The sequence below is a fragment of the Ursus maritimus genome, unplaced genomic scaffold (genome assembly GCF_017311325.1).
Source record: "Ursus maritimus isolate PB19 unplaced genomic scaffold, ASM1731132v1 scaffold_19, whole genome shotgun sequence".
In the NCBI taxonomy this organism is placed as follows: Eukaryota; Metazoa; Chordata; class Mammalia; order Carnivora; family Ursidae; genus Ursus; species Ursus maritimus.
This window is the reverse complement of record NW_024424341.1, coordinates 47,509,711-47,536,302: the sequence shown is the minus strand read 5'-3', so window position 1 is coordinate 47,536,302 and position 26,592 is coordinate 47,509,711. Positions and strand designations below refer to the sequence as shown.

The 26,592-nt window shown below is 42.2% G+C and overlaps 3 protein-coding genes across 5 annotated transcripts in view; 1 reads left to right on the top strand and 2 right to left on the bottom strand.

The window, feature by feature from the left end:
- The window catches only part of LOC103657337 (zinc finger protein 91-like), a 686,132-nt gene that overhangs the window by 337,608 nt on the left and 321,932 nt on the right, over nucleotides 1-26,592 (top strand). The window lies entirely within an intron of this gene.
- LOC103672925 (zinc finger protein 160-like) overlaps nucleotides 1-26,592 on the bottom strand; it is a 100,893-nt gene that overhangs the window by 27,148 nt on the left and 47,153 nt on the right. For all 3 annotated transcript variants that reach the window (XM_040632916.1, XM_040632915.1, XM_040632914.1), the window contains exon 5: nucleotides 2,448-2,521. In XM_040632916.1, the coding sequence (XP_040488850.1) occupies nucleotides 2,448-2,521 (74 nt within the window). The remainder of the gene's footprint in view (nucleotides 1-2,447; nucleotides 2,522-26,592) is intronic.
- LOC103672906 (zinc finger protein 420-like) lies at nucleotides 9,187-14,149 on the bottom strand. Its single transcript, XM_040632960.1, has 2 exons — nucleotides 13,673-14,149; nucleotides 9,187-13,504 (listed from the first exon to the last, which is right to left on the bottom strand). Exons 1-2 carry the CDS (start codon nucleotides 14,090-14,092, stop codon nucleotides 12,473-12,475), a joined length of 1,452 nt encoding a protein of 483 aa, XP_040488894.1. The 5' UTR covers nucleotides 14,093-14,149; the 3' UTR covers nucleotides 9,187-12,472.

The window sequence follows — 26,592 nt, the reverse complement described above, 5'->3', positions numbered from 1 at the left end:
GTTAATTATAGAATTCTTGTTTTCCTCATCTGAAAATTCACTGAAGGAAATAGGGCGCCTGGATGACGCAATGGCTCAGGTGTCCAACTCTTGATTTTGGTTCAGGTCATGGTCTCGGGGTCCAGGGAACCACTCAGCACAGAGTCGGCATGAACTTCTCTCCCTCCCCCTCTGGCTCTACGGGATCACCTCTCCACCTCTCACACAAACACACTAGTTCTCTCACTCGCTACAATAAATAAATAAACTACTCTTCTTTTTTTTAAATGAAGAGAAGGTCTACCACTTGAGTGTGGAATAAAGTAAAAACTCACAGGATGGCGGAATGACTGACTTAGATCCCCCAGGCCCAGGAGACAATACTACCAACTACACGAAGGTGAGAGTCTTCATTTGTGCAGTGGAAACTCATGTAGGGGCCGAAGACATTTTTCATGAAAGAAATCGTTCTCATTAAACGTCAGGGACAGGACCCGTTGGCAGAAGAGCTGCAGTGTGACTGTGAGAAGGTACTGACTATAAACTCTTCCTGTAGGGGTAGCGATAACAGAAGTCTCTGAGGGGATTTCCTATGTTCAAGAGGATCCTGGAGGTCTGGCTATGGTCAAGCTAAGGCTGCTTTTGCCTCCAGCAAAGCATTAACACTAAGGCACTTGGGAATTCCTTGAGGAAAGTCATACTTTCCATGTGCCAAGTATCTATCTGTGGGCTGCAAGTTGCAAGGACATTTCCTTCTTCTCTACATTTCTTTTGCTTTGTTCTCCTGATCAGAAACTACAAGCAAAGGCAAAATCAGAAGAAAGAAGCTTCCAGGTGAAATGGGATGGTTTCTGCACATCACCCAGTAAATCCGTCCAAGACCCTTAGGAAGTAAGGACAGTTTGAGCCTTACAGGGGGAGCTATCTGGCAGAGACTCAAGCCATTAAAAGAAGTTAATATCAGCTGCAATGGAACGTTGATCATCGGCCCCTAGGCACATTGAAGGACCTGTTGCTGGGTGCTGAGTAAGGGACAGGTGGGGCTAGGGAGGGGTGGACAGCTACGGGGCTAGGTGACCAGGGTCACCAAAAATCCCAGGAAAGAAGGACATAAAGAAAATAAGAGCTAAGCGAATGTGACCACACCTCCTCGTTTGTTTTAAACACCAGAGATGACATACTCAAAGGAGAAGTAATCATGCTGCTATCAGTGGTGACGTCAAGGAGACTGAAGGTCCCTGGTCAGTTTTCTATAAAAGACCAACCATAAAGGCGCTGGGTGGCAACCATTCGGGACCCCGCTCACTCTAGAAAGCTTGCTTTCTGTTCTCACCTTCACGTGATAAACTATCACTTTCCCCTTTTGTGCCTGATACTCATTCTGCTACACCACACAAGAACCCGGCACCATGGTGTTCTTTCTAGAAGCCTCCTTTCAGGCAAACTGGCTTGAGTGCTGGAATGGGGGAGGGGCCGGTGACTATCTGCCTGAATGCAGACAGGCCCAGGAGCGACCCACCCCCAAAGAGACATAGGTCCTAACTCACCAATGTGCTACTTACAACCAGGTTTGGTTCCCTAAAAGGGAAGATTCCATCTGTTCCCAGACTGCCTCATCTTCCCCTTTAAAACCAGGCCCCGCCCACTACCTCCAAGCACAAGGCCTCTCTGGTGTCCTTCCCCACCCCCATCCCTTGCTGTGCATTCAGTGAGCTTCTGGCTCCTTTGTTCAGCCTCAGCTGAATTCTCTCACTTCCCCTGCCAATGGCCCACGCCTGCTCATCACCAAAAATACCCATCTGCTCAAGAGACTCACCATTTAGGGACCACATTCTTGTACCCCTAAACAGTAAACCAGCATGTCAATTAAACTATGAGAATACAGTCGATTTATACAAACTTCAATCACGTATGCTTTCCCGGTCTGGTAATACCTAGTATATTTTAGATACATTCTAAAGGATATGAACCCCTCTTTTTTCAGAGAATATTCCAAGTGATTCTGGATATCGTATCATATTCAGTGTTTATCTGTGCATTTTCTTAACTGGTCTACACAGAGCTTATAAGGCTTCCAGATGGGGCCTAAATAAGACCATTTTCCATCACTGATATCCCAGAACCAGACCCCTTCAGCAATAGGAATCTTTAACTCAACACCTTCCCAAGGATCTGTCACCAAGGGACTATTTGCAATACTGGCAGGCAGGTCTTTCATTCAAAGTGACAACCGTTGATGGCCAACTCTAAGCCCGGTTGGAGAGAAGGGATAGAAGGCTCTGGCTGATAGGGGAGAAGGGTTCTAAAGATCGAATTTGAGTATCATGTCTGAAAAGTTTTAAAAACTGGGTGTAAACATAGAGCAGAAACATCAGAACTAGAAAAAAATCAATATTAACAATTTCTAAATGTAAGGAATTTCTCAAGAAAAAGACGATAGGGCTTTGGAACTCGCACGCCAGGCTTACCTGAGAACTGGCCATTTCTTCTTCACCTCGTCCTCCGGACTTCTTGCTCAGAAGGATTCCAGGAGAAACCGCAGCTGCAGCAGGAGAAAATGCCTTTAAAGCCCCCAACAGGGCGTCTCCACCCATAAACGTCTTGCCTGCAGGCAGGACTTTCAAATGCACAAAAAGGCCCACTTTCCTAGCCCTTTGTGTCAGGAGCTATTCAGAAACAATGAATTCTTCCTTGGAGACCAATCTTGGGAGTTTTTCCTTCTCTGGTTCAGAGGGCCTCCCCCACCACAGACACACAACTTCTGCTAGAGCAGAAAGAAGAAACGTGTGCTGCATGGACCTGACGTTTCCAGATTCCCGTGTCAGCGCCCGTGTTACTTCTCCTTGAGCCAAGCCTGCCCTCGGGTTAAGCCTGCTTAACCCTGGCTTCACCTAGAATCCCCTGGAGCATTTAATGAAAACATCACACAGTTGCTTCCCCCCTCACAGATTTACAGACTCTGGGGTGGGGAACCTGGGCTTTGATCACTTCTTGAAACTCCCCACGTGACCCTATTGGGAAGCATTTGGGGAGATGACCAGGCAAAAAGGAGTAATCAAGGCTGTGGTTGTTATTCCGATTTAATCCATGCCTTGTTCATGGATCACGGTCTCTTTCTCCCTCTTTCTGCTACACAGAGGGAGCCAACCTTACAAATGGAGTTTCCCTTAGAGATGCAAATGTCTGCTACAAAAGTACCCAGCCAGGTTTCAGAGCGCTTTCTTGGTCGGCTGTTTCTTTTTCTTCTTCTTTTCCTAAAGATTTCACTTATTTATTTGAGAGAGAGAGCGAGACCAAGAGAGAGAGAGAGAGGGAGAGTAGCAGAGAGAGGGAGAAGCAGACTCCCCACTGAGCATGGAACCCACCACGGGGTTTGATCCCAGGACCATGACTGAGCCAAAGACAAGTGCTTAACAGACTGCTGCACCCAGGCCCCCCTGTCTGCTCTTTCTTTAAAATACCAGCCAATAAGAATCCTTATCCTAACGAGACATATGTTGGGGTGACAACATGTGCTCCGACAGTAGGTAAATGGTTACTTTCATAACTAACTGCCACAGTCTTTTCCAAAGGGAAAGTACATTATTCACTCCCATCAGCAATACATGAGCATTCTAATTCCTCAACATGCTCCCTGAAATTTGGTGTGAACCTTTTTCTTTATCTTTCCCATTCTAGAAAATACAGGGTCGTTTCTCTTTGCAAAAAATGAAGCGGTCTTCCTACAGCTGTCCTGGAGACTGAACTGAAACCACGTAAACACATAAACGTGATCAAAAATCAAAATGGCCACATTACAGCATCAGCAAGCCTTGATATTAAACTAGGGATCCTTTTCCCTCTCCTCTCCAACCCTCCTCTCTCCCCTTCTTAGCCTTTCCTTTCCAGCACCGGGCCCACCCTGAAAAGGTGATGGACACAGCTGGCGGCACAGACACTATTCCTGGTGGAACCGGCTAGATCTTGTAAGGATTTCCTGACAAATACCCCAGCCCTGCCTCTGGGGGGCTTGCAGTTTTGAAGGCCCTGACCTCCTGCAGCCTCTCTTGCTGGCGAAGTAATTAACCTGTTGTTCCTCTTGATCCCCAGCTTTCACGTTACGTTCTATTTTGGCTCCGAAGCACAGATGTCAGGTTTTCACAGCAGAATGTGAAGAAGAGGAACACATTTATCTTCCTCCATTCTCAATTCCTTGGCCAGTTTAATATCTAAGTGTACATAAGACAGATTCACAAGGGAAAAAGAAAGTGATGTCTTACTTAGGGGAGACTCAGAGACATGAGGCTCAAAGACAGGTGACTGATGCTTACATGCCACTGTGACTTAAGAAGGGGTTGGGCATTTAGCATTTCAGAAAGGGGAAGCATATGCACAGGAGAAAGGAGAGAGCAACTGAACTGTCCTGCACAAGCTCGCCCTGGGCACCATCTACCCTGCCCAGCACCTCCTTCATGTCTACAGGGAGCCGCCGGGAGTCTGCTCTCAAATAGTGGTACAGATTCCAGTGCCCCCCTTTGTACTGATTAACTGACGTCGAGGTCCTTTAAAAATCGTTGGGCCGGGCAGAAACTTTAGAGCTGGTTTTTGGACAAGACTCCAACTTCTTCCCAAGTGGCCGGCCTCCTGAATACACCTCCTATTTCTTTCCAATCAAAACTCATGCCTGTGTCTTGGCTTTTCATGCGACTGGCAGCCAAACTTGGGTTTTTCAGTAACAAACTGTTGTGGGATTGCTGAGTACAACCATCCGGAAAGCATTCTTGAGATGTCTGATTGTGCACTTGTGTTATTTAGGACTTTATGGAAAAATGTGGCTAGAGGAATAATTTTCCTTTAATATTCAAGATTATTTTACCTGGACTAACATTCAGATTGACTAAGAAATCCTAGTTTGTAATTGCATCCACAACCCATCATGAAAGGGTCCCCGGAGAAATAACTAATGCACATTGTTTTTATGCTTTTTAGAAAAAGAGAAAATACATCTGTGAGGATTTGGCAAAATGAGGAAAACCTCTTTGGGCCTTGGAATAGTATGGAATTCTGAGCGGAATCTGGGCAGTCACAGTAAAGTAGTGAAAAGTCACAAGGTTTGTTCATGCGGACTTCTCAGCTCCCCTTCCTCTATGCCTGGAGGTAAGAATCGCTCTTTACCTCTCTTTTGTTTTTTTTATTTACTTTTTATTTATTTATTTGACAGAGAGAGAGACAGCCAGTGAGAGAAGGAACACAGCAGGGGAGTGGGAGAGGAAGAAGCAGGCTCCCAGCGGAGGAGCCTGATGTGGGACTGGATCCCAGGACTCTGGGATCACAACCTGGCCCGAAGGCAGACGCGCTTAACCACTGAGCCACCCAGGCGCCCCCTCTTTACCTCTCTGTGCAGGAAAGGTATCTATTGCTTGGGACATTGGGTTCCTGCTTTCTGACTGCTGTCCTAAGGAGACGGGGGAAATTAGACACACACACAACAGTGTGTGGTGATGAAGGCTGAGACAGAGATCCATCCACCAGCCAAGGAAGATCAAGGAGAGCTGACAGTCCCCAGAAGTCAGAAAGAGGAAAGACTCCATTGCAGAGATAAAGTGTGGCTCTGGCAACAGTGTGATGTCAGACACCTAAGAACTTGCAGAACTGAGAGCCAGAATTTGGGGGCTTGTTTAGCCCCCCGGTTGTGCTAATGTGTTACAGCAGCCCTAGGAAACTAACACAGGTCCTGTCCTCTCTTCCCCTGTGGCTCTGTTCCCCCAACTCCCCAGACTCTGTGCACTCCATTTACCCCTGTGCCTTCACTCTGTCCCCACTGGATGACTCCTTGTCTTCTGGCCACACACCTCGACCTCAAGTGGCAGTGCTCCTTATTCTCTCCATGACACACGCTGTGAACAGGGTCCCTGTGGAGTGTTGCTGTGTTGAAGGAATACAAAGAGTGGAAGGAGTGTTTGTTTCCAGGCATCCAGAGTACTATACTTGATCCCGTTTTTCCCACATGCAAACACGTTACGGAGATGCACTTCCTCACGGGACTAAATGTGATTTTATGAACCCCAGTGTGACTCTGTGAGCTTATGTCCCCAGAAGTGTGTTTCATTCTGTGTGTGTTGCTGGAGGAGTATGTGTGTGTGTGTGTGTGTGTGTGTTGTGTGTCTGCATGGGTGTCTGTCAATGGGGGACTGAACTGTGAGTTTGCAACGGACTGTGTGTGCGTGTATGGGGTGTATTTGAATGTTTGAGTGTGTAGATGTGGGGGGTGTGTACAGAATGTAAGTTGTCTCGTTACAGCTCTAACGCATCCCTTGGCAATTGTGGTTGCTTTGGGAAGGAGACAGGGGTCAGATGTGGATTTGTTTATTTGAAATATCAAAGGATTGTGTAAGTTTTAACACCTGTTCAATAATTAGGAAATTAATGCCTATTACAAAATGCAAAAAGTGAGAACCGCGGTAACCCCTCAGTCACACAGAAATGATTTCACTGATAACCTAGAACTTTGGCTTTGTGATCAGACGGACAGTTTCCAACAGTTGTTACCAATGCAACGTTTCTTTTTGGGCAAATATTTCAAATACTTCTGAAGGAGAGGTAAGTTATGAACCTTACAATTATGTAAGCAATATGCATCCCTCTCTACAGAAACATACTCAGATGTTCCCACCTGTATGATTTTAAGTCTTGTATAAATACACGTACAGATACTGAGTTAAAAGTATGCGTGCTGTTTTAGCGCATATCGTGTTCTGTAAGGTGATGCAGCTTTTCTCAACATTTACGTGATCTAGTATAGAGATGTCTTAGTAAGAATGGAATGAGGACATACCTTAAAATATGCATGTATTTTATTGATGACATAGAAGTCATTTTTAAGTTTCCCATACGAAGAATGTTGTGATTTATGTTTCAGACAGATTTGTATCTATTTCTTTAAAAAAATTTTTTTTTTATTTGAGAGAGAGCACAAGCAGGAATAGCAGAAAGGCAGAGGGAGAAGCAGACTCCCTGCTGAGCGGGGAGTCAGAAGAGGGGCATGATCCCAGGGTTGGGAGCATGACCTGAGCTAAGGGCAGATGCTTAACTGACTGAGCCCCCAGGTGCCCCTATTTATTTCTGTGAGTAGTAGAGTGCGAGCTGTAAATTACTGCTTCAAAGGTGAAGGAAATCAAAATTTTTATAGGTACTGTACAGGAGCTCTTGCCCAAGGTTGCCCTTATATCCTTCTTTAGACAGAGTGTATGTTTTTCCTCCTGGCTTCACCAACACTCTTTATTACCACTCATTTTGTCTATCATGAGGCTAGAAGTGATGGCTCTGTATTTATTTGTATTCTACTTACCGGCTGTGATATTTGAGCAATTTTCATTATTGAACATTCAGGTTATTCTGTCAATTAACTTCTGTACATAGAAGAGTAAGGTACAACGGCAGAGGTATTGTCTCTCAGTCCTATTTAATAATTAAAATATTTCCTCCTTGGCTAACACTAATTTTTTACTTACACTATCTAAGAAAAATAGATATGCTCTTGATTATAGTGTTCAATGTATACATCCTACCATGATTCTGTCTTTTGTGGAAGGTACACACTAGTGCATGCTTGAAAATACCGTATATTCTCCTACATTTAGTCAAAATATTGTAAGATGTTTAACTTTTTAGAAATTATTTGCCCTTTTTTTCTATTGCTATTAGTTTGTATGTTCTATGCAAATAAGCCCATACCACTTAGTAGACAGTCCATTCTGGAGAACATAGGAATTAGCTGTCTATTCTAAAGGGGCTTTTATGTCTGTCTCCAGACTGTCTTGTTGTTCTCCAGCTTCAACATCAGCTCCTCCCTGGCTCTCTGGCCCGCTGGACGTCCTTGCAGACATCAGACTTGCCGTCTGTCACGGCTAGGCAAGTCAATTCATAAATCCTACCCTCCCCTCTCTATATATATGTAGAGATAATAAACAGAGATCTATAGAAACTCAGATATTAAAAATACAAAAGGAATTACATAGAAATCTGTTCTGTTGACTCCTTGGAGAAACCGATACACAGTTTCGCAACTCTACATTTTCTTCACCCAACATCAAAGAACTGAACGTAACTCACGCTATTAATTATATACGTGTAATTTGACAAAACTGCTTTCCTAAGTGCTTTTCAAAATTGTTTTTGTATTCTCGTAAAATTCCACACACACAAGAAAGTTCAATCCTAAATTTCCTTTGAAATCTTACAACTGTGGGTGTGTTCAATAGCTGAATTTATGTAGTCTTGATATGTTATAATACTAAGTCTTCTCCTGCAGGCATTTCTTATTTGGGGTTCTTTGTAACAGCTTTATTTGCATAGGATTTCCATGGGGTGTATAATTCACCCATTTAAAATGCACAAATGGACCGGATGGGGAGCCTGGGTGGTTCAATTGGTTAAGTGTCTGCCTTTGGCTCAGGTCGTGATTCCAGAGTCATGGGATTGAGGCCTTCCCCTGGCTCACTGCTCAGTGGGGAGTCTGCTTCTCCCTCTCCCAGCCCCTCCCCCTGCCTATTCTGTCAATTAAAGAAATATAATCTTTTTTCAAAATGTGCAAATATTAGGGTCTTACCTGATTCACACATAGGTTCAAGCAAGCCATAGTCAATTTACAATAAATCACCTCTTACAGAGACTTCATTCTCTGACTTCACCATCCCCGTCCTCTTACACCTGTGCCTAGGAAACCACTGATCTGCTTATGTCCCTTTTTCTCAGTCTCACTGAGATACAATTAACATATAGCATATTATTTTAAGGTGCATTATGAGTTGATATATGTACATATTGAAAAACATAGTTACTATCTCATAGAGTTACAATTTTTCACGTGTTAAGAATTTTTTTTTTTAAAGATTTTATTTATTTATTTGAAGACATAGTGACAGCCAGTGAGAGAGGGAACACAAGCAGGGGGAGTGGGAGAGGAAGAAGCAGGCTCATAGCAGAGGAGCCCGATGTGGGACTCGATCGCAGAACGCCGGGGTCACGCCCTGAGCCGAAGGCAGATGCCCAACCGCTGTGCCACCCAGGCGCCGCACGTGTTAAGAATTTTTAAGAGCTCTTCTCTTAGCAACTTTCCAATGTATTGTTAATTATATCCAGTGAACACTGTATATATACACATGATCTACTCATCTGACAATGGACAAGGAATTTTCAATTTTGGCTATTATGCATGTTTCATGTTTATTTTTCTCATATTTGTGAATCTTCTAGGTTTGTACCTGTAACTGACTTCTAGTTACATGCCATAGTGGATGGAAAAGGTGCTTGGTAGGATTTCAATTATAGATTTATTAAGACTTGTTTGTGGCCCAACATATACTCTATACTGGAGAATGCTCCAGGTGCATGTGAGAACGTGTTTTCTGATACTGTTGGATGCCTGTGTGTGAAGTCTGTCTGCTTCCTATCATTGTCGTCTCACCTCCCCTTATTGATTTTGTCTGGATAACCTAGCCACTATTGAAGGCACAGGACTGAAGTCCCTCTCTAATGAACTGCTGTCTCTTCCCCTGTTCTTGTCTGTTAATAGTTGGTTTATGTGTTATGTGCTTTCATGTTGGGTGCCAAAATAATTATAAGTTGTATCCGCTTGTTGAACTGACCCCTTTATTACTTTTCATTTTTTAAGGAAAAGCAAGTTATATTTATTTGAAAAATGTAAAAGATTACTATAGATCTATCAAACAAAATTAGTTTTTAAAAGTAAGTGACTTCTTTGTATCCAAATTGTAAACAAATCAACACAACAATCCAATGCACACAAAAAAACTGGTTTTTGCTCACGGAGCGGAAAGCAAGAGAGAGAGATGTCTTGTCACTACAGACTCTACACGAATATACAAAACTACAGCTTTAATGTAACGTAAACAAATCCTAAGCACACGCGTCAGCTACCTTTCTCCACCTTTAAAGGACTGAATGTTTTATATTTACTAAATGCATATATACTGTATACAACTGGTAGTCACCTGTAAGTTACATTAAAAACCGTGAACCAACTAGAATGTAAGGGGTTCTTATGGGAAGATGTACATTTCAGAAAAAACCCAGGTTGAACTAAATCCACTATCATAACTATGGCCAAGGTGACCCAGACAAAGCCTATCATTTGCAGCCGTATATAAAGAAATACTGTCCAGAAACAATATCAGAAATCTTCCCGAAGGGCATTATGGTAACCTCCCTGAAAGTACAAGTCATTTATTTAGGGACTTTAAATAGCAGATAACAATGTAAATTAAGTAACATGTGAAAAAAATAGGCATTGTATAATAGCAAGATGTTAGACAACTGATACTGTGGAAAAGATTTATTACCTGCACAAGTTAGTTTTGATAAACTATAGGCTACTTGTTAAAGTAAATTGCCAAGATTTTCACTGCACCTGTATTTTTCTACACGTAGCAAAACCTGAAAGCAACAGGTCTCTCTCAAATTGCTGCCCAGGGTTTTTCCCCCCCCAACCCTCAAAACACAGAAAAAGGTTTTTGAAAATAACTACTTGTTTTGAGGTACAAAACCATTTCTGCAAAATCATGTTGGTTTTGAAAGTGGTTAAGTACTACTGAGCTACACCATCCTACTAATCGTATACTTCCAAAACCAAAATGGGGGAAAACCCTTTTTGACATCCTGCCGAACACCACGTAATTAAAAACACTGCACAAAGTGAGCCCTTTATTTTATAATGACCTTTGCCCTGTTTTACTGCACTCTCTGGCTTACAATTTATTTATTTTGACGACGGAAGCATAGCTGTCCTGCTTTCTTTTCGATTCCCTTTGCGTAAAACATCTTTTTCCACGTGTACTTTAAGTCTCAGTGTGTTCTTAAAGTTGAAGTGAGTCTCTTGAAGACTGTATACGGTTGGGTCTTAGATTTCTTTCCATTCAGGCAATCTGTATGCTTGGATTGGAGACTTTAGTCCCTTTATATTTCAAGCATCAATACAAGTATGGAGTTACTGTTGTCATTCTTCTGTTTTCTGGCTGTTCAGAATGATTTGTCCCTTTCTTATTCATTTGTTATCTTTGTGAACTGATGATTTTCTGTAAGAGTATATTTAGATAATTTTCTCCCTATCTTTTATCTACTACATTTTTTTCATTTTGTCATTACCATGAGGCTTAAAGAAGATATCTTATAGCAGTCTATTTTAACTTCTTAACCAGCTTAATTTTGCATATTAAAACACTTTCAGGACTCCAGTAATTCTTTAAAAATGTTGATGTCCAATTTCCTCTCATTTTAGGGAAGAGTTAGCTATTCTCTGAAATCGATAAGAATGTCTTCATTTCAACCACATCAGTTCATACTCTCTAACGATTACTATGATGAAGATACATCAGTACTTTACTACACTGCTATCTCTCTTCCCTTAAAGACCAATTAGTAAAACATTTAATTTGTAATATTCGGATGTTTTTTTGGTTTTAATAAATGAAGAATGATGTTCTGAAAACCCACTTCATGATGACCTCTATCAATGTTAGAACCACAAACAGGATATCCATTTAGATTTTTTTCATATACTGTTTTTATGTTCTACTGTCCTTCATCTTCCATGGAAAATTAGATATGCATGGATCCCACCTAAGGAAAAAGGGCATCTCTTATCTTTGACACAACAACAATACCTACATAGTTTCACACACCCACCAGGAATAAATGAATTTTCTGAAGAGTTGTGAGAGTAGAAACACACTGATATTCAAAGTCACAAATCTCATATAGGGTCAATGGAAATGCACGCACACTGAAATTACACCCATGCAAAAATCCATCCCTTCCATCTTTTGAAGCAGAATAGCACACACATTATCTAACTGACTAACTTTGTACTATTCCTCTTGATGTTATCTCTGAAGAGAGTGACTGATAAACTGCTTTGTACTGTAAATTCTGTGACATTTATTGACATTTGATGTTCAATTAAATACACTTCTACATACTTTTATCTTTCAAGTTACTTTTCTTCTCTGAACTCTCTGATGAAGAAAAAGTCTTTCTTCATTCATTAGGTCTGTACAGTACAAACCAAGACTGCATTTTTGGATACTCAGTAAGGACTGAATTGCACTTAAAGGCTTGGCCGCTTTCTTGACATGTTACTTTGGCTCTTGAATGATAATGATGAGTTTGAGCAAGTTATGATTTCCAGCTAGAGGTTTACCACATTCTTTCCATTTGTAGTATCTTTCCTCAGTATGAACTCAGTGATGCTGAGTAAGGCTTGAGCAGTCCAAAAGCTTTACCGCATTCTTTACACTTAGAAGGTTCCTCTTCAGTACGAATTCTGTAATGCTGGAAGAGGCTTGAGCACTATGAAGGGACTTGCCAAATTTTTACACTTGTAAAATCACCTCCGCTATACATTCTGATAAGGAACGAGGGTTTAGCGTTGCTTAAAGGCCTTGCCACCTTCTTTACACATGTATAGTTCCACACCAATATGAGTTCGGATGTGGAGTTAGGGTTCAGCAATCCTTACAAATTCTCTCACAGTCTTAAAATTTCTAACACTTGCTCTAGTATGAATTCTGTAATGTACAATTAGGTGGGACTGCTGGATAAAAGCCTTGCCACATTCTTTACATTTGTAAGGTTTCTCTCCAGTATGAATTCTATTATGTTGAGTAAAGCTTGATTGCTGGACAAAGGCCTTGCCACATTCTTTACATTTGTAAGGTTTCTCTCCAGTATGAATTCTGTAATGTGGAATAAGGGCTGAGCGCCAGTTAAAAGCCTTGCCACATTCTTTACATTTGTAAGGTTTCTCTCCAGTATGAATTCTGTGATGTTGAGTAAGGCCTGATTGATCGATAAAGGCCTTGCCACATTCTGCACATTTATAAGGTTTCTCTCCGGTATGGATTCTGTGATGTTGCCTTAGTTGTACATGGTGGTTAAAGGCTTTGCCACATTCTTTACACTTGTAAGATTTCTCTCCAGTATGAATTCTGTGGTGTTGAATAAGATTTGATTGCTGCTTAAAGGCTCTGCCACATTCCTTACAATGGTAAGGTGTCTCTCCAGTATGAATTCTGTGATGCTGAGTAAGGTCTGAATGGAGGACGAAGAGCTTGCCACATTCTTTACATTTATAAGGTTTCTCTCCAGTATGGATTCTGTGATGTCGAGTAAGGTGTGAGCGCTGGACAAAGGCCTTGCCACACTCTTTACATATGTAAGGTTTCTCACCAGTATGAATTCTGTGATGTTGAGTGAAGCTTGACTGAAAGCTAAAGGCCTTGCCACATTCATTACATTTGTACGGTTTTTCTCCAGTATGAATTTTGTGATGTGTATTAAGGTGTGACTGCTGGCTAAAGGCTTTACCACAATCTTTACATTTGTAAGGTTTCTCTCCACTATGAATTTTGTGATGTTGAGTAAAGCTTGAATGATGGATAAAGGCCTTGCCACATTCTTTACATTTATAAGGTTTCTCTCCAGTATGGATTCTGTGATGTTGACTAAGATGTACATGGTAGTTAAAGGCCTTGCCACATTCCTTACATTTGTGAGGTTTCTCTCTAGTATGAATTCTGTGATGTTGAATAAGGTTTGGTTGCTGCTTAAAGGCCTTGCCACATTCTTTACATTGGTAATGTTTCTCTCCAGTATGAATTTTGTGATGTTGAGTAAAGCTTGATTGAAAGCTAAAGGCCTTGCCACATTCTTGACATTTATAAGGTTTCTCTCCAGTATGAATTCTGTGATGTTGAATAAGGTTTGAGTGCTGGATAAAGGCCTTGCCACATTCATTACATTTGTAAGGTTTCTCTCCAGTATGAATTTTGTGATGTTGATTAAGTTGTGATTGCTGGATAAAGGCCTTGCCACATTCTTTACATTTGTAAGGTTTCTCTCCAGTATGAATTCTATGATGTCGAGTAAGGCCTGAATGCTTACTAAAGGCCTTCCCACATTCTTTACATTTGTAAGGTTTCTCTCCAGTATGAATTCTGTGATGCTGAGTAAGGGTTGAGCACTGCTTAAAGGCCTCACCACATGCTTTACTTTTGTAAGGTTCCTCTCCACTACAGATTGTCTTCTGTATAGGTACTCTTGATGACCCACTAGACATCTTCCCAGGCTCATTAAATCCGAATGGGTTTTTTCCCACATGAATTCTCTGATGATCGCCCACACTGGAGGATGGGTTAAAATCTCTTTCACATTCATTACCATTATAAGGATTCTCTCTTACATACATAGTGTTATATATAAGGTTGGATCTTTGATAAAAGATGTCCCCACACTTAATACGTTCAAAATGGTTCTCTTGAAAATGAGCCCTCAGATGTTTATTAACATTTGAGCCTTGATCTAATTTTTTCTCACATTCACTGCCTTGAGCAATTCTGTCTCCACTAAAAATGCTCTGATAATTTTGTTGGGTTGAGTCCTCGGTGAGACACTTGTCAAGGGGACCCCGCTTAGCAGTTGTTTCTTCATTTTTAAATCTCTGAAGTGTGGAAATATTTGACTGAAAGGTCAATCCAATCCTATTTTCAACACTGTTCAAATCATTATTTTCAGCATGGACTAGGTAACGTTCCAGATTTTCCACATTCTCTATCCATAAATATGTACGCTTGAATAGTTGATTGGAGTTTTTGCTTACAGAAACACCCTGCTTTGCAGAAAGAGTGGACTTAAAAAGGAAGGTTTTACAAAATATTTTATATCTTTCACCATTATGGGCAGTGAGATTCTTATTATGGGCGGCAGTCTCAATTTGGACATATCCTTTACGATCATGATCCCAGTCTATCATTAAGTGTAACTTGTCAAGGACGCTATGTTTATATCGACCCACTGACACATTTTGAAATGAAGCTTCTTTGCACGGCTCTGGCAGGAAGCTCAGGCTGCCATGTGAAGATACCGCTGAAAGATTGAATAACAGAAAAGTCAAGTCATTCCACTTACTATTTTCAGACGAAAATACTGATGACGTCTAACATACAACCATAAAATCAATCAGAGAGCGTCAGCAAGATAACTGAGAAGGAATCATCAGGACCTCATTCCTCCATGGACACACAACTTGCACACAACATACTGACTACATAGCTTAATAGATAATTCTGTAGTACTGTCATGGTGTAATACAAATCCCTCTCCTCTTCCTCAAATAATCAGGAAAAGTACCATTATGTGCCCAAAATCAGAGGAAGGAAGGAATTTTTTAAAAGACTTACTTCAGAGAGCGAAAGAAAGAGACAATGGGAGAGCATGAGCGAGAGGAGGCCCAAAGGAGAGGGGCAAGCACAATCTCATCTGAGCAGGGAGCTGACCCAGGATTCAGTCCCAGGACCCTGAGATCATGAGCTGAGCCGAAGTCAAAGGCTTAACTGACCAAGCCATCCTGGCCAGGGGAAGAAAGGAAATTTAAAGATAAAACAGAAATGAACAAAATAAAATTTAGCAAAAATAGGGAAATATCAACAATAGATGGATTTGGTTTTCAGAAAAAAAACAAAAATGAAACATGATAGACCTGTAAGTAAATCAAGTTAGAATGAAAGAGAAGACCAACTAAAATCGGAAGCCGTGAAAGCACAGTATCACTGATACCACAGAAATAAAAATAATTATGAGGTAATGATACATAATTAGATGCCAAGAAACAGATACCAAAAAATAGCAAAGACATATAACCAACCAGGACTCCATCCTGAAGAAATATTTTTAAAAACCTCCACTAATCTACAACTACTTAATAGACTGAAAAAATAATTTTAAAAAACGCTCAGCAAAGTCGTTGTCAGAGGAGTTCACTGGATAATTCATACAAATATACCATGAGAAACTACTTCAAATCTCCTCACACATGTCCAAGGGGTAAAGAGAAGGGAGCTGCTGAGAACACTCTCTGTGACACCAGCACTACCAGGTTATGGAAGCCAAAGTACCGCTGCTACAAGGAAAGGCTGCAAGCTACCACCTGTGAGGAAGATTCCGGCAAAGTCGACAATAAAGTACAGCCAACTGAATCAAAAGCACAATTTATACCACTTGACAACATAAACAAGTAAGAATTCTTCCGGGAATTCAAGGCTGTTTCAACATATGGGATACTGTCAATTTGAGCCTGCACGTTAACAGAATGAGTGTCAAAAATGACACCATCTGGAGCAGCTGGGTGGCTCAGATGGTTAAGCGTCTGACTCTTGATTTCAGCTCATGTCATGATCTTAGGATCATGGGATCGAGCCCTGTATAGGTCTCCCCTCTCAGCATGGAATCGCCTGTCCATCTCCCTCTGCCTCTCACCCTTCTTGTGGTCTCTCTCAAATAATTAAATAAAATAAAAATAAAAATAAAACATGGAGAAACATAAACCCATAGAGAATCGTCTCCCAACAGTATCCATCACTCAGGTTGACCCTGGTTGGCTCCTGCCTCATTTTCCCATGTCAAATACAGCACCTTGTCAAATACTCCTTAATCTGACCCAGGATCTGGGAGAAAATCTATTCGATTTACATCATGAAACACTGTTAAAGACTATGATCCCCAGGATGCAACAAAGAAGAATCATGTGAGCTGTAACATTCTCTTGTGAAGGTCCCCATAGCTCTTATATTTGAACAGGTAAAAAAAATCCGAATACCCATGAGAATTTCCCTTCAATTTCTGTTGTGAGCTTTCTAAGGGAGAGGGGTGAAGAAAGAACGGAGCAAAAGCATACAACTTACATGCATCTGAAAAGATGAGAGGATTTTACATTTCTTCCCAGGAACAGTAAGCCCTGCATGTAGGGGAATCACGGCACATTACAGTAAAAGGGCTGAGGATTGGGAAACACATAGGAATTAGGGCAGAGGTGTTCAGGAAGCGTCAACGGGGAATATTAACAACAGCCATGTAGACATAAAAGATGCAGGAAGTTGATGGGGCGTCTGGGTGGCACAGCGGTTAATCGTCTGCCTTCAGCTCAGGGCGTGATCCCGGCATTCTGGGATCGAGTCCCACATCAGGCTCTTCCGCTATGAGCCTGCTTCTTCCTCTCCCACTCCCCCTGCTTGTGTTCCCTCTCTCGCTGGCTGTCTCTCTCTGTCGAATAAATAAATAAAATCTTTAAAAAAAAAAAAAAGATGCAGGAAGTTGAGTCAAATGAAACCGAAGTGTCACAATGACAAAAGTACTTTGGGTGGCTCTGAACTGAGGTGAAGACCTGTAGGAAATGTTGATCGTATGAATAGACATGATCTACTGCTTGTGCCTCTACTGGATGGAGATCAAGGAACCGCGGGTGTAGCTCAGGAGCTCACAACGTGATTTCAAGGAATAACAACAATGCTCGATACACCAAATGTATAATTTTCCTCTGAGATCCATAATACTATCCATAATAGGTTTTCCTTCAGGATGTTCTGCTGCTCATTCGGCAGTGACATACAGAGGAAAATGAGAAACCCATGGACTTGGAAGCTTTGCCTTGATCTCCTTCCAAGCAGGGTACAGATGGCTAATCTCAATGGTCTAGAAGACACCCAAGACCCCCACTGCACTACAATGGACACACCCCTGGCCACTCTGTAAAGATACCAAAGAAGTCGACACCCAAAATCATGACAGAAATCTCATCACCCAAAAGCTGTCACTCTTGGTGGGACTCTAAACTTTAAAGACAATGACCAATGGGTTGACCATACTCATGTGTGGCAGTAAAATCTCTAGAACTTAACCTAAGCCCAGGGAAGTAAAGAGAGAAAATGGTAAAGACAGCTATCAGTTTGCCAAGATTCCAGCTACACTCTATGACAATTACATTATTGGTACTGCCAAGCACTGAGAAGGCATTCCGCTGTGGGAATACGGGAATCACCATTCACAGAGCAGCTGGATGGCTCAGTCGGTAGTCCATGCGACTCCTGAGCTCAAAGTTTTAAGGTTAAACCCCATGTTGACTACAGAGATTACTTAAAAATAAAATCTTAAACAATAGAAAACCTCAGTCACTACACAAACCACAGAAGACGTTGTTTAATACATTTCTGAGCAAAACTAAGACAATTAATGATGTTAGTAGAAAAACAAAGATTCTGGGGCGCCTGGGTGGCACAGCGGTTAAGCGTCTGCCTTCAGCTCAGGGCATGATCCCGGCATTGTGGGATTGAGCCCCACATCAGGCTCCTCTGCTATGGGCCTGCTTCTTCCTCTCCCACTCCCCCTGCTTTTGTTCCCTCTCTCGCTGGCTGTCTCTATCTCTGTCAAATAAATAAATAAAATCTTTAAAAAAAAAAAAAAAAGAAAAAGAAAAACAAAGATTCTATTTCTGTGGTCTTCATATAAGAAAATTTCTAAAAATGGTAAAAAACACTAAGCATAGGGGTGCCTGGGTGTCTCAGTCGTTAGGCGAAAACATGAAAATGACATAAACTACCAAGTTTTGGAAAGTATGTGGATAAGCCAGAACTCCCATATAGCGCTAGTGGGTGTGAAAAATGATACAAAGATTGTGGGGTGGGGTTTGGTAATATCTGTTAAAGCTGAATACATATTTACCGACAATTCACTCCCACATACATAGGCAGCAGATATTCGTACATGTTTTGCTAGAAGACAAACTGTAGATTTTGCATGCCAGTACTAGTCATCACAGTCATAGCCTCAGAACCATCCACTTGCCTATGAAGAGTACAATGCTGCAGTCATTTGATATTCACACAATGGAACTGGATCCATCCAGCTCTAACGAATGGTGCATAGCAGCGCGCCGTAATGCAGATAAATGCCAATTACAAAACAATTCCAGTCCCCAGTGCCTGGTTACATTTACATAAAGTACAAAAACCAGGACAGGAATCCATTGCCTTACGTGTTAAAGGAGCACTGAGCTTTGTGGAAAGTTACTGAGGAGCTAAGGGGAATTGTGAGGACAAACAATATTCTGTTTCTTAATCTCAAGAGATTATAGATATGTGCGCTGTCTGCGAAATCCCACTGAGCTGTTAACCTATGATCTGCATGTGTGACTTTCCTTAAAAAAAATCATTAAAAATAGATGCATGTTTAAAGGTAAGCATCATAATGTACATATATGGACAAGTTGAAATTAAAGTTAGGAAGTAACTTCACACTGTGACTAGATTTTCGTACCATATGGTAATATACAGCGAAAGCATATGGTACTAAGTATACAGGAGTCACAAAAAAAGAATGAAATGTTGAATTATTTTCTTAAAATGCATACAGGAAAACACATGAAAAACCAAAAAAAATAGACAGGGTGTGAGGAAAAATATAAAAAAATGTACTTCCAAACCCCAATATCTCCATTAGAATATTAAACCTAAATAAATCAAATGTTCCTGGTAACACTCAACTTTGCTTGAATATATTCCACTGAATTTTCCTAGAGCTGTAACTAAAACATGACGATGAAATTGGAAAAACAAAAACAAAAAACAAACCATGTAGTGATAACCAATCAAATGTGTAGCATGGCAAAAATAAATTGTATAATGAATAATCTTTAATACCAAAGGATTTTTTTCATTCTTCTCAGTAGTGTTATTTTTCAGTATCTACATGTATACTCTATTCTATTTCCTGGGTAACACAATCTGTATGTGTGCATATTTATACACATACACAAACGTATATACATATACATACTTGTATATAGCAAAACATTGATTTTTCCCCCCGGGAGACATTAAAATGTTCATCACAGAGGGCTGACATCATCAAGACGGTCACACAGGTAGATCCCACTTCCGTTACTTCTCATAATAAACTCAACCAGCAACTACTCACATAAGACATCACCGGGCAATCCTCAGGACTCATGGGTGAGGCTGAAGCAAAGCCTGTACCACCACAGTGATCAACCAGAACAGCACGAGAAAGTTAAGAGGAGCAGTTTCACTATGACCACACAGTGGGCCAGCACAGTGTCCCACCACGAGGGAACCCAGAGGACTATGAATCCTCCACCAAGAAGTGAAGAGCCCAGAGTGGGCCTCCAACATTCCTCAAATGGCAGGCCACTACCCTGGTTGCCCACTTAGGTCTGACTTTAAGGGGAACCCTGGGGGAATCTGCAGAGCTGGACCACTGTGGATCATACAGACACGGAGAGGGTGGGTAAGGCTTAAGGCAACCAGTGCTCAGATCTTTGAAGACTGCCAGACCAGACTGTCTTCCACCTTGTGGTGACACCCAATGGGAGAACCCTGTGACTCTGCCCACTTGTAGAGTTGAGATGGACCCACCTAGTCAAGGAGATCTGTCAGAAGCTGTGCCTGACTTGGATCTCCAGCCAACAAGTTGAACCAGAGCATGAAGGCCATTCTATGGCCCTGTCTGGGCAGGTATGCAAGTTGGAAGTCACTTCCCACTGCTGAGCATACCTCCACTGCTGAACATAGCCTACACTTACGCCCCATCAGGAAACCTGAACAAAGACCCTGGGCAATCCTACAGCCTATCTTTTAGTCCTAGTTGGGGAGAAACCCAAGCCATCAGCATTGCCCAAGTATTGAGTATAACTTCTTATTCTTCATGACCAGGAATTTGAACCACGAACCCAGGCAGTCACAGAGTCTTGCCTATGGTACTGCCCACCAGCAGAGAATGGCCTTCAGTCCTGCAAACCTTTGAACATAACCTCTGGTCCCGTTGGACTTGCAAGCATTGGCTTGGCAAACACTCGGGGGCCCACAGTTTTCAACAGACACAGGTCTGGCCCTCTGTGAACGTAGAAAATAAGTTGACATTGAAATTATTGCAAATATTTTAAACCAGAAGCTGTCATAATCCCTAGGATTCCTCTAGAAGTAATGACAAATAGTCATTTTAGAGGCTACATCTGGAGGCTACATTCAGATGACTGGGAATAAAACCTCGCAAACTTGGGGCTTCTGTGTGGTGCAGCTGGTTAATTTCCCAGACTCTTGGTTTCTGCTCAGGCCCTCATCTCAGCGTCCTGAGATCAAGCACTGCCTTGGGCTCCATGCTGAGCACAGAGTCGCTTCGGATTCTCTCTTCTTCCCCCTCTGCCCCTCCTGCTTGTGCTCTCTCTCTCACACATAAACAAACAAATCTTTAAGGGGAAAAAAAAAAAACCTCTCAAACTTGCTTTCATTCCAATTAAGTAAAGGAATAGGTACAGATACAAGTGTGAGAAATTCTGCAGGATTCCCACAAATATTTGGCCCAGACAGATCAGCCCAATTTTCAAATGCACACAGGCTATTCGGTTATTTTCCAAGGTTCACTATTCACATTCAAATAGAAAGGAGTCAGCATGAAACATGACTTGTGGGCTTCCTTTCTCATAAAAGGTAAAATCCAAAATAGTCACTAAAGTCTGACATGTTCCTTTACAAAGTGTGTACAACGTACGTCCCATGTTACTGATGCTTTATCTACTGTAGTGCATTTAAACTTCTTGATTCTATGGGTTGGTGCTAATATTGTTACCCTTTTACGAAGAGAAAGGATTTAGTTCAAAGAAGGTTTATTGACCCACTCCATATCGGTAGAGTCAGGGTTTGAATCTGGATACCCTACGTATGAACAATGATGCACAGAGGTCAAATGCCCTTCCAGAAGCTGACCTGTGCTTGGATTCTCTTTCCTCTCTGACACTCAGTGGTTCACCCAGAAGTCTTCACACTGAACAGCCTCTGTGAACAGAGACTTCAAAGTGAAATTTTCAGCTCAAACCACAGACACAGAGCCTGAGTGGCATTCTGCTTGACTATTAAGAACCAGACACAGAGGTCAGGTGTCCAAGGTAAAAACACAGGAAACGTCCAGCACACACATGAGTCCACGTTCACACCTGGAGAAGCAGGACTGCAGACTTGTGCGACTGACTGCTGTCTGCACAGGCTACTCTCCTTACGAAGAACGTAAGCATACTTGTGTGCCCAGACACTGGTTCTCAAAGTGGGTTCTATAGACAGGCCCCGGAGAAAGTATAAGAAAGGAAATTTGGGAGACTGCACCCCAGAACTACTCACATGGGAACTTGGTGATAGACCCCGCAACCTGACACTTACTACTGTTCCTGGTGATTCTGACACAGGCTAAATTTGACCCCCTTTGTAGTAACTAAGTCACAGGTCATCCGTGACTTACCCACAGATAAGTCACTCTAGAAACCGTCCATGTTTGTAGCCATGCTAGTGTTGTGACAAACACACACAACCTACACAACACGTATTTTCTTTATTCATAAATGAACTGGACTCTCACACAGTCTATCTTAAGAGTCCTTCCATCTCTCCCTTCTCTCAGTACCTTCCCTAGATCTTCATGGGATCACCCCAAATACACTTCTGTTCACATTCCAGAATGAAAGCCATCCAAATTCAAGTGAATTGGAATTTACTTAAATATTTTATGAAGTTACGAAATGCGTACAAGGCATTAATACACGTTATACTACGATGGCACTGAATATCGCATTCTCAGTATGAAACTGTACTTGAGGACTTTTACCATTAGACCATAAGTACTGCACGCACGTTTAAGGAGCTCTTAATTAGTACTCCATTTGGATGCCGAATAAACGCCCTATGCATTCATGTAAGGACAGGCTACATTTCAGCACCTTTACGTAAGAGCTAGTTTCAGTGCAATGTGTGATTGCCTTTCTGTCACATGCTTTGAAGCAGATCAGAGAACAAGAGCCATTCACAAGTATCTTGTATGGCCACCTGTGCTACACTTACCCATCGCTCCTTAAACTGGCCCATAGGAGGGAGTTCTGCTCAATGACATGGAGGGAGCAGTGCCGTGGGGAGGATGGCTTTCCCTGAATGAACACAGAAAGGCTTTAAATCAAATTCTCTGAGTCCTATCAGACGTACACTGCCTTCTTTTTCCGCAAGGAACATGGTTTGATGCCTGGTGGAGGGGCAGGTATCTTGGGGCCACGAGAGAACAAGGATACACATGATGCCTGTAGGTAAACAATACCAGAGGGAAGACATGGAAAAATCAGGGTACACTCCACGGTGTCTGAGCCATTTTATAAGACCTGAGCATCGACCTGCTCACCGTGGAGCTAACACAAAACACACATCTTTTCTGTAAGCATCCATCAACTTTTTCATGGTGGATCTTCCCACAAAATAACAGGCACTGAAAAATGAATTATTATCCTTCAACTGAACCACTGTGAAATGGGAGCATAATATACTACCCAAATTTATCAGTTTCTACAACTGATAAAAACCCTCCTTTCCCCTCGGATCAGGATGGGTATGAAGAACGGCATGGGCTGTGAAACAACATAGGGACGTTAGGACTAAAAACTGCGTGGGCGGGGCGCCTGGGTGGCACAGCGGTTAAGCGTCTGCCTTCAGCTCAGGGCGTGATCCCAGCGTTCTGGGATCGAGTCCCACATCAGGCTCCTCCGTTATGAGCCTGCTTCTTCCTCTCCCACTCCCCCTGCTTGTGTTCCCTCTCTCGCTGGCTGTCTCTGTCAAATAAATAAATAAAATCTTTAAAAACAAAAACAAAAACAAAAACAAAAACTGCGTGGGCTTTCTGAAGCAGCCACGCTCGTGGCTGGTGACCTGCTCCTCAGGTAGCCTGTGCCTTGCACACAGTCCAGAGCACACGGCTAGATTCATCAACGGGCTGAGCGGAAGCGAGGGAGGGCGCCCTGCCAGCTGTGGGTCAGCAACCCTAGAATGTCAGCCATGTACAATGCATCAGACCTGTGTCGCGGTTATACACCTGGGACACCAGTGTTTCGTGCACCCCCAGCACATGCCTGCTGCTTCTGCCTGTTCGTATCCAAAAGCCTTCTTCATCTTCAATATCGACTCTGTCGAATGACATCTTGAACCTACGCCCACAATGTTAAAGTCATCCAATATCCTCTCTCCACCCACTCCCACGCATCTGCACCTCGAAAGGTACAGTCATCTCTGTCATCCAAGAGCACCTGGCCCTCAGGACCACCAGGGAATTCATGAAATCATGAGGCAAGGATCTGATGTCCCTGAATCCCAAAAAACTACCAGAGTTCCCAAGTCCCCAATTCTGTCATATTTGTTCATCACCAGAAGCTTCTTAAGATCTTGAAATGACCAAAGGGAGCTCCTTACACCTCCTTCCCCCACATTATAAGAGCTGTCCAGGGGCACCTGGGTGTCTCAGTCAGCTGGGCACATGCCCTCAGCTCAGGTCATGATCTCAGGCTCAGGGCGAGTCTGTTTCTCCCTCTGCCTCTGCCCCTCCTTCTGCTCCTGCGCTCGCTCTCTCTCCCTTTCTCAAATAAATTAATACAATCTCTTAAAACTGTCCATATCTGCTTTTAGTAAGCTTTATCTCCCTCTCGAAGGATCCCATTATCATGTTTTATCTGTCCTCACAACTCTGAGTACCAAGTGCCTGAAGTAATCCTGTGGCCCATCGATGGTGTCTTCCTTTCTACCAAGGACATGGTGACGGAATAGTATTTACATCGTACACAGGGTCTCAAATGATCCAGTTACCAACCATTTCCCATTCAATTAAAAATTTTAAAGCTACTCCTAAGAACCTACAAGGGCCTGTGCAGCTCGTGTGGGAGGCAGAGAGCAGGGACAATGCAGTCTCCACAACACAGGAAAGGAGGACAGTGGCGAGGCCTCACATTATAAAGGAGAGGAGGACATGGAAACACTGGAGGGGATTTGGAAGGAAAACAAGTAAAATTTATCTTTCTACATTTAGTCAGTGGTGCAGCCTTGGAGAGGTGTCCTCTCCCCACGTGAAGAATTCATGCCAATTCTTTAGCCTAAATATGTTTCATCTCACCTTGGGCTGCACCATCACTCTCAAGACAATACTGTTTTCTTCCTAGGTTTAGAACCTCTGCTAAGCCCTGAGCAGTGTCCCATGCTTGGTCCCTTCAAATGAAAGTTAAAACAACCCATGAATCATGAAGTCCTCAACTTTTCACCTAATCAAACTGTTTAAGAATAAAGTGACTACCTTGGATGACGTCACTTCCAAGGGAAAAGAACAGTAAGTAAAGAAATCTTACTTAGTGCTCTTCTCCACTTGAGAAGCAAGAAGTGAAATGGAGCAATTAAACTATATGGAATTTAAGATGCTCAGTGAGGAATTGCTCCCATATTCGGATGAATTTTTAAACACCATGTCATTTCATGCAAACTCTTCTTAAAATCCCTGAGTAAAACATATAAGCAACATTGGAACAATGAAAATGGAGTAGATCCTACCTGAGAAATAGGGAGGTAGACAAGACACGATTTGCATGGGGAGATTTTCAAGCCAATGTACATGAGATTTAGAAGAAATAAATTCAACACAATGTAGAGAAAATTATTCCCATTATGAATATATACCATTTTTGTTTACTAGGAAATCATGAATTTTGAAATTCGGAAATAACCTTCTTTGCTCCAATATTCCCTTAGCTTCTGAAGATACAGGTACACACACAAACACATACGTACTTCTTCCTAATTATTCTTTTACTCCAAAATATATCTTTAGCTTAATATAACATTGTGCATTCTGTGCATATCAAAACCATAAAACACTGTGTTCTGTAAACTCACAAAAACAAGCAATGAAAAATATAAGGTAAAATTTTATAAATAGCAAATGAAAATTCTGTAGATATGCCTTGTAATTACCTAAGTACCGACTTTGGTCAATTAGCAGTTGTTAAGTAGGATCCCTGGGGACTGGATGATGAGTCATGGTTCAATTAAAGACAACAAGGGATGTGAAATAAAGTTGACTACTCATAGATCCTGGAGGATGTCCATAATATGCCTTGAGGGACAACAGGAAGAGGTCAAGACTGAGTGCAGGCAGAGAGAAGGGCCAAGAACTGGGGCATCGCATCCCAAGGTAGCAGTATCAGGAAATCCTTTAGCCACACGCTCATAAAAAAACATCTGTATCATTCCTCTTAGAAACATCATACTCCTCTAGCAGTTAAAATAAGGAGGAAAATGTGTATTACCTAAACATGGGGAAAATCATCTCAAATAATTTGAGGTTAAAGACCACAGGCAAAAAAGACTATTAGTGATATCATCCCACTGCTTTAACAGATACAGGTGACTCCTGACTCTTGAATAAAACAGGGGTTCAGGGGTGCCTGGGTGGCACAGCGTTAAGCCTCTGCCTTTGGTTCAGGGCATGATCCCGGCGTTCTGGGATCGAGCCCCACATCAGGCTCCTCTGCTATGAGCCTGCTTCTTCCTCTCCCACTCCCCCTGCTTGTGTTCCCTCTCTCGCTAGCTGTCTCTATCTCTGTGAAATAAGTAAATAAAATCTTTATAAAAAAACAAAAAAACAAAAAAAACACAGGGGTTCAAAGTACCCAGCCCCATGCAGGAGAAATCCATGTATAAGGTTGACTCCCTAATATTTAATTTCAAGAGCCTACCGTTGACAAGAAACCTTACCAAAAACAGTCAGTTAGGGAACCTGGGGGGCTCAGTCGGTAAACCACCTACCTTCGGCTCAGGTCATGATCTCAGGGTCCTGGGATCGAGCCCCACATCGGGCCCCCTGCTCAGTGGGAAGCCTGCTTCTCCCTCTCTTGCTCCCCCTTCTTATTCTCTCTCATAAAAAAGTACC